This window comes from Cephus cinctus, unplaced genomic scaffold (assembly GCF_000341935.2).
Source record: "Cephus cinctus unplaced genomic scaffold, Ccin1 Ccin1_scaffold0330, whole genome shotgun sequence".
NCBI classification, from domain to species: Eukaryota; Metazoa; Arthropoda; class Insecta; order Hymenoptera; family Cephidae; genus Cephus; species Cephus cinctus.
The window spans coordinates 3,377,081-3,388,527 of NW_014333027.1; the positions used below are offsets into that span (position 1 = coordinate 3,377,081).

General features: G+C 43.0%; 2 protein-coding genes across 20 annotated transcripts in view; one reads left to right on the top strand and one right to left on the bottom strand.

Annotated features, from left to right (window-relative positions):
* LOC107266630 (nuclear receptor corepressor 2) overlaps nucleotides 1-11,447 on the top strand; it is a 58,307-nt gene that overhangs the window by 34,621 nt on the left and 12,239 nt on the right. For 12 of the 18 annotated variants that reach the window (XM_015737288.2, XM_015737283.2, XM_015737284.2 and 9 more), the window contains 7 exons: nucleotides 432-848; nucleotides 1,233-1,535; nucleotides 1,632-2,051; nucleotides 2,720-2,764; nucleotides 3,404-3,760; nucleotides 3,841-4,295; nucleotides 5,247-5,455. In XM_015737288.2, coding sequence (XP_015592774.1) covers nucleotides 432-848; nucleotides 1,233-1,535; nucleotides 1,632-2,051; nucleotides 2,720-2,764; nucleotides 3,404-3,760; nucleotides 3,841-4,295; nucleotides 5,247-5,455 — 2,206 coding nt within the window. The remainder of the gene's footprint in view (nucleotides 1-431; nucleotides 849-1,232; nucleotides 1,536-1,631; nucleotides 2,052-2,719; nucleotides 2,765-3,403; nucleotides 3,761-3,840; nucleotides 4,296-5,246; nucleotides 5,456-11,447) is intronic. The other 6 variants (XM_015737285.2, XM_015737287.2, XM_025084081.1 and 3 more) reach the window with 5 other exon arrangements.
* Nucleotides 5,560-10,912, bottom strand: LOC112494215 (zinc finger and BTB domain-containing protein 47). 2 transcript variants are annotated; one of them, XM_025084095.1, is made up of 3 exons: nucleotides 8,062-10,912; nucleotides 7,610-7,967; nucleotides 5,560-7,498 (listed from the first exon to the last, which is right to left on the bottom strand). In XM_025084095.1, exons 1-3 carry the CDS (start codon nucleotides 8,315-8,317, stop codon nucleotides 6,679-6,681), a joined length of 1,434 nt encoding a protein of 477 aa, XP_024939863.1. In that variant the 5' UTR covers nucleotides 8,318-10,912; the 3' UTR covers nucleotides 5,560-6,678. The 2 variants fall into 2 exon arrangements, with proteins under 2 accessions (XP_024939863.1, XP_024939862.1); XM_025084094.1 differs by having other exon boundaries at nucleotides 5,560-7,522.

Consider the following 11,447-nt stretch of genomic DNA (forward strand, 5'->3'; position numbering starts at 1 on the left):
GGTCCTGTTATCCTCGCGTTTTAGACCTTTATTTGTACATTAATCCACGACGTCGTCATATCCTCGGGGCTGACACCATTCAGCTATGCTTGAAAGAGAATGCTTTTGACCCCGAAGATTCAGCAATGAAAATGTCATGCTGAATTTAATGTCGTAGGTTCATGACATCCCGTTATCGGGATGAATATTTTCAGAATTTTATTGATTTCAGAAGAGGAGAGTTCGTCGCGTTTGCGTATCCGATGATCGCATGATCCCTTTGAATGCTATATTGATAATCGTGCGGGGTCGTGAGGTGTCGATAATGCAGTTGCATTACCTTTTCTTCTATTTTCCTATTAAGAAAGAAAAAAAAAAAAGAAATGCGCAAAAGGGGAAAACCGACAAAAGTGAATTAATAAATTCATTTTTCCTTTATCCGGGTTTTTCAGATAAATGAAAGGGTCGCCATCAGCGTCAGTAGCAGTCCCGTGTCGCAGGTGGGCGTCGGGGTCGGGGTCGGCGTTGGGGTCGGTGTTGGGGCTGGCGAATACGTGGTTAGCAGTAGAGGTGACCGACCACGAATATCATTGCTTCCACCTTCCTCGGTAGCTCCTGCACCCTCGCCAACGGCGCCCGACTATCACGCTTCTGGTGTAAGGAATCCACGAGGCCTCATGCCCATGCAGCCGGATCAGTACTGCAACCGGCCCATGGAGATGGCTAACGTCCAGGAGACACCGCCCTTCAAGAAGATCCGTCTTGGTCAGCCTCAGTCCCAATCCACGTGTCAGACCCTCTCGACTGCTGAAACGTGCGTCAAGCAAGAGCATGTGCAGCTGCAACAACCTCTCAGGATAGATACGAGGGTGGGTTTCTGCAATGATGGACTATATCTCCATCGTGCAAGATTTGAGGAGCCTGTTTAAATCTGGCACGATGGGAAACGTAGTCATTGACACATTTTTAATTTACGCGTTACTTACGTAAGTCGATATAATACCGACAGGAACTTTGATATTCTTAATAGGGGTATTACGTGTACGGGGACGATTCAGCAAAGTCCTTGGTATTCTAACGAAAGAGGGGATCTTCTTTGCCGACTGTTTTATCATTCTGTATATTCGAGGGTCGATAATGGATGTGCTAACTAGGGTTGAAGTCTCAGAGTGCTTTTAGCGTTCTTATTTTGTAGGATATAATTTTTCATATGCTCACGTTGTTTCGTTTATTATATGATAAATTTGTACCAGGAGCAGCCTGCAGCAGGTGCATATACACCACAGACGGAAGCAATCTCTCCAACACTGCCCGAGCCAAGTACGCAGGAGGATGCGCAGTTTAGGAGTAATAAGGATGATTTGCTGCAGCAGATATCCAAGGTCGACAGAGAGATCGCCAAAAGGGAATCCCAGATTAGTAAGTTACGTAAGAAGCTTAAGGAGCTGGAGGAGACTGCGAATAAGCCACTGGAGGCCACTGGACTGAAAGTGGAAGAACAGTCCCAGCAGCCGAAGCATCAGTCTCTGGCACAGAAGATCTATGCAGAGAACAGGGTAAATTTTAAACGCCTGAAAGCTCTTGTATGCAGCATATCCCTAAGATTTTCTTTAAAGTATTTCCTATATATTTGCTAATGTCTGTACTTTCAGAAAAAGGCAGAAGAGGCTCATCGTCTCTTGGATAGGTTAGGACCGAAGGTGGAACTACCATTGTATAACCAGCCTTCGGACACTACTGTATACCAGGAGAACCGAACAAGGCATCAAAGCTGCATGCGAGCTAGGCTAGTGGCACGACTAAGACGAGAACATGCAGATCGTGCGTCTTTGCATCGGCAACAGTCCCAGACGTACGCGATTTTGGTGCAGGAATGGCATAGGAAGGTCGAAAGATTGGAGGCAACGCAAAAAAGAAAGTCAAAGGAGAGCAAGAACCGTGAGTTCTTCGAAAAAGTATTTCCTGAGCTGCGTAAGCAGCGAGAGGATAAAGAACGGTTCAACAGGGTTGGTGCTCGTATCAAGAGTGAGGCTGACCTCGAAGAAATCATGGATGGTCTCCAGGAGCAGGAGGTATAACATATATAACAATCTATCATTTTCTTTTTTTTTCGGTTAATTTTAGGAACTCAGGAGACTTGCGTGTATCACACGAGATTCTTGACTGTCGCGGAACAATGATAGTAGTTAGGGCAACGCAGAGTGGAGTGATGATGATGATGATGGCTCCGGTGGGACAAATCCAAGGAATTGAGCAAATGGATGACACGTTACTAAACGTCCGTGCCAGGAATCTTCTTACTCGTTCAACTTTCCTCCCCGTGACGCGCATCTTTATTTGCAGTTTATTCGGGATTTATATATACAGAGCGATACAAATTCCAATGATATCTGCATCGTTCGTTGATAATACGTTTGCCTGGATCCGCGTCGGTAACGTATGGCATGGTTCTGTAGATGATGGTGGTAATAGTAGCGGCTATACAACCGTGACTTTAACTATTGATTTTTCGAGTGGTCCTCGTATCATATGGTCGCTTCCTATATTACGCTTATTATACTTGGTCAATTTTCTCTGTGTTATTTCTTTTTATATAAAATCGTAACTCTGTCAATGATGGTTTAATTATTATCGAAATCGTGGAAAATATAGCGGAGTTAGCTAATTATTGACCTGATACAAGTTAACTTATATATTTACACACTTCATGGAAGATTTATTATTTTTCCCGATTCCTCAGGAAGAAATGTCGACCGAGTTAAAAAATTCCATTAAAGCTCGTCAGGTTAGTAACGTGCATTCGCTCTTTTGATCCTTTCCTGGCACTCCGTACTAATTATGGATCATATGGAAAAGAATTAATGGTTTCTTAATCCAGTTAAATGGGAATGATATTATAATATCAGGAATTAGAACAGAGCATTATTCATATTTTTTCTTTAGAATTTTCCTAGATTCTTTTTCAATTGTTATTATTATTTTCTTATAACTAAATCAATGTAGAACTATATAAGGGGTATTACAAATTTTAATTGTACAGTTGTACCTTAGGACAATATCTGGATATAGAGATACACCTTCTTAACAATTTGTATTTCTTTACTTTTAAAAAGTGTATTTATTTTAAAAAGTTTTAATTTCAATACTTGATCCATAACTGGTAAAAATAATCCAGTCGATGCTTACAATTCTTATAAATCAATATTATCGCTTTACTCGCATTTTCATTACGGCTTTTTTTTTTATATTCTGCGTACACATCCTTCACGTTCATTGAAATGTAAGTCAGCTGACAAGCATATTCAATCATCAACATCACGCCGTATCATGCTTTGAATCATATTCGACTCAACAGCATTTGAAATTCATGAAAATGCGCTAACTTAGATACTCATGGAGTTTTTCTCCAAAAATTAATTCTCAGATGGAGGACAAGAAGATGCGTTCATACGCAGTAATTCCGCCATTGCTGCTGGACACCAAGCAACGAAGGATTGCCTTTCAAAATAGAAATGGTTTACTACAGCCTGAGGAACTCGAAGCTTTACACAGTGAACGAAAGCTCATAAATGTCTGGAGTTCGATGGAGCACGAGCTTTTCAAGGAAAAGTACCTTCAGCATCCCAAGAATTTCGGTGCGATAGCCCAATCGCTTGAGCATAAATCTGTGCCCGACTGTGTGCATCACTACTACCTCACTAAGAAAGCCGAGAACTATAAGCAACTTTTGCGAAAGTCACGGCAGAGGACGCGAAGTTCTCGAAATAATCCTAACAATAAGGTAATTAATTGATAATTCTAGAGCCTTCGAGGAATCAATGTCATCAGTTCGTTAATAATTTTTTCAAAACTTTATTTCAGGTGAACAACAGTAACTCCACTATCGGGCCTATAGATATATTGACGACGGGAGTGACGACGAGGCTGCAGCGCGAGCAACAGCAAAAGACGCAGGAAAATCCTCAGAATAATTCGTCGGCGGCGGCGACGACGACAACCTCGAATACGGCGACGACGAGCGTGACGACGACGACGACGACGGCGTCGACAACGTTGTCTGGGGCTACATCTTCGGGAGCGAGTCTAACAACTGATACGACATCCACGACATCTTCTACAACGACAGTGACGACCAGTAGCGCCGCGACGACAGTCGTCGCTACCTCGTCCACCTCGAGCGCCAAGGACGCGCGCGAGGCGAATAAGGAAAATAAAGAGAATAAAGGAGATTCTAAAGATTCGTCGCACGTAAAGGATATTAAAGAGGAATCACAATCAAGTTCGGAAACTGCTTCGGGAAAGGATATGAAAGTCACGTAAGTTAAGAACACGTAGTAAAAATGTGTAACGTCTCGTGTGAATACAATACAAAAATGTATTTCCGTATAATGCAATCGAAGAGAAACGTATTGCAAATAATTCCGTCGTCTAGTGAATTAATTTCAAACTGAAAAAAAATGTATTATCGAAATGATTTTACCGATTTAAACACACAGTAGTTCCATAACGATTGAGCTTCATATTGTTGATTCGACAGCGCGGAGTTTATTTTTCATTCCAAATCGAAACGAAAGTCCCGAACTGATTGATTGAACTGCGTTCATTCGCTGGAAGACATTGACTGTTCAAACAATACTCACAGCCCGTTAAAAGGATATGCCTGTAACCAGTTACGTTGATTCTCATTCTCGCGGTACTGGACTATGAATTTAACGATTACAATGCTATACATTCAAGTACCATCGTGTAGTGAACAAGTCTTTCACTTGAGAAATTAAAATGAAAAAATCTCTCCGATACTCTCGCTCCCAACCAGGTCTCATCCGCGAGCGATGAATATTAGTTTAGAGAAGAGTCACTCTGACTCTCACTAACTCTCGTGGCACAGGCTGTACGAATCATAAGTGGATTCGAGAGGGACGTTGTGCCCGTGAGTGAAAGCTCACTGAGGGATCAAATCGGGAGGGCATTAGCAGATTGTAATGCTAATCAATGGTTACCGGTTAGCGGATATTGTTTGCTTACCCAAGCCACTCCGCGCTCATCACCTTAATTGAGTCGAGTTCACGGATTTCATCGGTATAGGCTTTCAAATATTATCCTCTCGTTGAATCATTATCTTATACCAGGAGACTGGAATAACCCTTAAATTTCCTTTAGTTTAAATTTGATACGCTAGAGTCAGACTGGCTACGTCCTATATTTTTCTTATTTTTACATAGAATAAACGTATCAGAGCATTATATTAGATTTATCCAATCTTTTAGCATGGATGCCAAGGGTACCTTGTCCTCGTCGATAAACACCAGCACGACAAACTCCACGACGGTTACGTCGGATTCGAAGGATAAGAAAAAAAGCAGTGGTGCTGCTACCGGTACCAGTGCTTCAGGTAGAGCCAAGGACAAGAAAAAGGAGAACCATACGACTCCTATGGAGACCAGCGACGAGGAGGCACAATCCATAGAAACTACTGGTGAGTTTTTCTGCAATTTGGATTTTTTTCCCCCCATCCCGTTTTTTATTTACTCATTGAGAGCCTAGTGGCATGCTGCAGGTCTGATTTGTCGCTGCCTCTATTATTGACGAGTCTATTCCGCTGTGGCAATTTGGAAAACGACGTTGCTGCATGACAATCCAATACGACAATTGCTGAATAATAGATAGTACGCGATGTGTGCTTATTAGTCATATGCAAGGGATGCATCAGTGGCATCCAGCAATCACTGACATCTCTTATGTTCATTTATTCTATAACCTATTGCTGGTGCGTCTAGTTCACTTTGCTATACATAATTATAACACAGCTACCGAACTGTCTATATGTACATGTTCTTTTGGTTCTTCATTAATTGAACCAAATAATAGGTCGAGCTTGCTACGAGTGCCACGCTATTATACGATAGAACTTCAACCTCAATTTTCTTTGCACTCCCCTAATAACTTCGCATTTCCAGCTAATAGAAACTTCGGGGAATATCGTTCCGTACGGATTTTCATGTATTTACATTGCAATTATTTTGTACTTCTTGGCCACAGTCAGTAATCGAGCACGCTTGACAGTATTGTTCCCGTACATTGGACGTCGCTAGTAAAAATCTGGATTTTCTTTGTAGTTCTCTGGAGCAAAGAAAGAACTCGAGGTTCCACATGTTCTGGTAAAGTCACTTTACGTTTAGAACATCAAGACGAAGTATCTCTCCCTTGGCCTTATGTTTTGGGGTGAAATGTAAGAAGCGTGGAACTTGAATTATTTTATTAATTATGAAGTCATTCACGGCCGAGAGAATGAGAGAAATATTTAATGTGACCTAGGAAGTGATCGCAGCGGTTATGAATGAACAATGTGGAGTCTTCAGGGTGTTAACGGAATTGAACGCTATCGAATGTCCGTTGGGTACTTTACAAATGGAATTGTTAGGTTAGGTTTCCAAGTGTAATTACATGCAATTGCATACTACATAAGTTGCTTATTGGATAAGGACAATCGATGGTTTATTTAAGATTATCATTAGGATACAATTACCTACTTCGTGTATCATCGATTATGATGAAATTTTAGAATTTAAAAAAATTCACAGTAAGATTGTTAATCAAGTTTTTACGTATCTCCAGTGTAACTTGTACGCCGATACTCATTCCTCAGACTTCTAATTCTACAGACTTTTAATTTTTTCGTTTCTTTTAATTCTTTGAGCACTAAGCGTTATTCGAATTACTATTCTGTACCGCGTTAGCTGTCTCCTCACTTCCACTTTGCGCATCCTCGACGTTCGAGTGACACAATTTTCTGTGCTTGTGCACAAAGTAATAACTCGGAAACTTGCTACCGCAAATCTTACACGGGTAATATTGCACGTTTAAATTCAGTAGTCGAACCTCGCGCTTCTTCCCGCCTTGGCGTGAGCTTCCGGTGGTTTCGGAAGCCTCGATGGGTAGCAAATGTCTCCTGGCGTGTTTCTGATAGCAGTAGTGCGACTTGAAGGTGTGCTTGCAGTAGGTGCACGTGTAACTTCCATTTGCGTTACCACTTACACCGGGTTCCCCATGATTATCATCCGTGGGTGAAGCATCCGGATGACCGTTCTCGTCGTTCTCACCGACTACCACGTCGTCTTCGAGGCAAGCACGTTGACGCTGAACGATCACGCCGCCCGCGGGCGCTGAATAATTCTCATTAAGAACACGGTGAAATCTTACAGGACCGTCACAACAAGCTACGTCGTAGACGACACTGGAGGTTCCTGTTCCCGTATCCACACTAGAACGAGACTGTCCTCGACGGCGCGATGGCTCTATATCCGTTACTGATATCCTCTCGCTACTTCCCGAAGGACTTGGACTCCTCCCAGTAGCCTGGCCCCGCGAGGAATGATCCTTCACCTCTTCCGTTTCTCCTGATCGGTCCTGTTTCCTTGGTGACGCTGGCAAACCTTCAGGACTTCCCGAACGGGAACGTGACCGTCGTGCTCTTTCGTTGTCCGTGGGCGATATCGGGGACCTTGAAGTTTCACGTATTCTGGAAGCAGCAGCAGCAGGATCGCTTTCAGTATTTGATAAAAACTTTACATTAATTTTATTAATTTTATCACTTGACCAGCCTCTAAAAGAGGAACTGAGTTATTCTCACCTGTAAGGTCGTGTGTCGTGGATCATCTGAATAGGTATAGTAGGGATCGTAGGTGGTAAGGGTAGGCTCGGTAGGTGGGACAGACCCACCGGAGCAGAGGGATACAGCGCTGGCTGTGGCCAGCATAACGGCGGTCCAATAATCCTATTAGGAACAGGTCTCAAGACACTGCTGGCTCTCGGCGTAGGTGCCGGTAGTGGCGGTGCCCTGAGTCTCAGCAAAGCCGCTCTGCACTGCTCGAGCGCACCGGGCATGTGAAGAAGATGCGTGGCTAATAAGACGCTGTAAATGTTATCCAAAGTCACTTCCAGGCGTCCCGTGTACATGTAGCTGAGCAGCGGGGCGAAAGCTTCTCCACCTACGATCACAGAATCAGTCTCCGTTACTTCGGGTTCTTCATCTCCTTACCTCACCATCAGCGGACTGCCCACAGTGAAATTTCTATTATTTACCAATAGATGACACGGAAACTGACGTCACTCCTACCGGTGCCTCGCTTCCTGCGGATGTCGAACTCGTACCAGTACTTGTTGCTGTCGCCAAAAGTGCCTTCAAGTAGCCACTGTGTGCTGCCAGGATACCTCGATGTGCCACGAATTGGTGTTCACCCTCGTTTCCAACCCTTATAAGCGTGTCGGGTGGCGAGAGAGTCTCCATTCGCGGGTAACTCTCTTCGCCACTGAACCATGCTCTGTACAGACTGTACATTATGTCAAGGATCAGTTTCTAGCCGATGCACTCTCCCTTCTCTCTTATTTTTATTTCGTGCTAGAAAAATTTACACTCCTCGTATAATCCATCCGTATAACTTGACGCATTCTTAGCAAGCTCAACGATAGCGATTATTCGCTTGGCGGATGCACGTTACTCGAAGCGGTTTAGCTTGCTTCTTGCCGTTGAAAGTTTTCAATCATCCAATTCCAGGTAAATTTTCTGTCGCACTAATTTTATAAATCAGCTGATAATTGTGATTATCGTTAAACGATTTACAGAGACTCGTGGGCTTTTCTTTGGTCAAGTGAAACACTAGGTTAATGGTAATTGTCCTGTGGTCGTTGAACGCAGTAAATGACAGGTGCGTCGCGCGCGGGATCTCGTAACAAAACGACAGCTAATGACGTCGCGGTGCCTGGTGTCTGTGATTTGAACGCCCGATTCGTGGCGCGCCGTGAGGGCGGTTTTCCCAGTATCCCTTCTCCGCCTCCGCGGACACCCCAACCTGGGGCCAACCCTCGGTAACCCCTGAGCAAGCTCAGTTGGCTCAATGAGAACCGCCCCCGAGGAAAGGAGATTGGTCGCACTCTGAACACGTGGCCTTTTTCTTCTTCTACACTTATTAACGCTACGATGCGGAAGCAAATTTTCTTCTCCCTCTATACCCCCTTATCTCGAACTCTTGTTTCTATCTGAATTTCTTTATCTGGTCACTTCTCTCATTTCTCTTGTTTTACAAGCAATTCGCCGTAGAGCCCTTTTACTGTAGCTTGTACCTACAGACGGTGACGAGGTTTTGCGTGTTTGTACCACTTGAAGTTATTAAAATTTTATATATTTTTTTAGCAAATATACAATTGTAGCTGATTTTTTTTTATTGAAAATCAAAATTATTGAAATATTTCTGAGGTGGGGTTTGACTACTGTAGCTGATGCGCTGAGCGGCGGTCATAACGACGCAGTTATTGAGCACTATTCGGATGCCGCCATATATGCTTTTATTGGCGATCGAAGTGTACCTGAATATTATCCTGAAGATTATTCTAGGTAAACGCGTTGATTCGAGGATAGGAAATAAAAAGGTGAATATGGCATTCTTGCGGTGTAAAGTGGTAAGGCTGTTATTACGTAGCGTGTGTGTGGAAATGAAGAAAGTCGAGTGCGAAGAGAGAGGAAGAGGGCTAAAAGGATAAGGTAAAGAAAACTGGAGGAATGGTAATAAGAAGTCGGTGAATTCGAATTTATAGTTAAAATTTAAAAAATTCAAAATAACTGATACAATATGGCGCCAAAAAATAAGAAGGTAGTCCAATTTGATTGAAAATCGTTGTTCCGATTTATAAGGTCGCCGAACTCATATCAGAGTTAAAATTTATTAAATTCAACTTAAAAGATTCAATGTACCAGTCTCCCTAAATCAACATCCCTAAACAATCACAGTCGTTGGTTCGCGAAGAACAATTTTTATAAAAGTTTGACTAGTCTCATTTTCGTTGACCACGTTGGAATCCGCTATTTTGATTTTAAAAATTTGGACACCTCGATATTTCACTCAACACTCAGCAACCCTAAACCCTGGAAGGGCGAGTCACGCGAATATAAATGACTTTTCAATTGATAATATTTTTAGGTCGAAACGTACAATCTTCCATTGCACTTAAGAGGTTAAAGGACTTAAGGCATCCCAGATACAACCTGGCTAGTGGTACCCCACTGGTATCAAGTACCTGCCTACTTCTCATAGCAAAGAGTCCTTTCCTTCCTGGATGCGCCTTTTTCCGTCTCTTCCCTCTGACTTCTGATGTTTTTCATCAAATTAACTCGGAACGAGTACACTCTTCCATCTACGTGGATATTTGCATAATATTATTTATATTCCACGTTGCCTTGAATTCCGCTTTATTCTGCCACATACACCACAGTGACTGGCTCACTGCCGTTCTTTACTGTTTCAGTTCACTTGCTGTCTACGCTGTCTCTTCTTCTTCATCCTTTGCGTAACATGCGTACCAGATCTCCTTCAGTCATTTTCTATATACAGCATCCTCTTACACATCACGAAAAGACGAACCGAATAGACCTCATCGTCTTCCATATTTTCCAATCAAAACATATTTTCGTGTATTAAATTTTTATGCGTCCCATACGTCCCAGAATGCACCGAGCACGAGCAATGCTCAACTTCCGCCCGCTTAGTTTGAATCCGAAATATCCAATAAAATTTTAATCAGGTTCTCTCAGAGTGGCGGGGGGCGGGGGGCCTATTATTTTATTCCAAATTTGAGAAAGATACGTAAATGGGTACACAAGGTTGGTCGTTTGCTGAGCGGTGATCCTTAGGAATAATTGAGAGTAAGTGCCTCGTACCTTTTCAAAGGAATTGAGCGCGACCGAGAGAGAGGATAATACTTTATTAATAGGCATCTCCATCCTGGGAATACCACCGAAGTAAGAATTCTCTTGTATAATACTCTCAGTTGGATTTTTGTTCGCTGACAGGATCTATCGTCTCACGCTGAAATCCTTATGCTACTTTCTTTCTCGCGACGTAGACGTAACACTGGTGAACGTTCTGATCGAAAAAGCGTCACAGGCAATGTCTATAGGAATACGTGTATAGAATATATATATTCTATACAGTACGTTACAGTGGAGTAGTAGGGGGTGGGGGTGGGGGTGGGGGGGTCAACAAACAAACGTTCGCGAGAAGCTGTTCCCGTTGCAGAATAGGATGGCGATTACGCACATTTCCCAGGGGGCCGACGCTTCAAACCTGAAAACCCCCTCCCACTGGTTTCTCCTGTATAGAGAGCGAAGCTCACCACCCACCATTACATCCGCCACCCCCCTTTTGGCTGTACCACACTAGACTACAAAACCCTTTGTCCCCGATAACACACTGAGATCGTCGAATATCCAAAATTATCCCGGCAGTCCGTTTGACGTAAATATTTTGAGGAAAGAAAGTAAGAAAACGAACGAATATATTACAGATACAAAATGCAAGGATAGCCGAAGGGTTTAACAAACTCTTATTATGTGTACGTATATTTGTATATTTCAGTTAACCTTGAAATCACGAAAGGGAAGGAAGCAGCTTTTCTTCGACCCCCCCCCCCCCCCC

Coding starts and splice junctions, on each gene's coding strand:
- LOC112494215 (XM_025084094.1), bottom strand. CDS start 8,317: ATGTACAGTCTGTACAGAGCATGGTTCAGTGGCGAAGAGAGTTACCCG. Junction 7,968..8,061: donor AGTTTCCGTGTCATCTATTG/GTAAATAATAGA, acceptor CTGTGATCGTAG/GTGGAGAAGCTTTCGCCCCG. Junction 7,523..7,609: donor CACGACACACGACCTTACAG/GTGAGAATAACT, acceptor AAATACTGAAAG/CGATCCTGCTGCTGCTGCTT.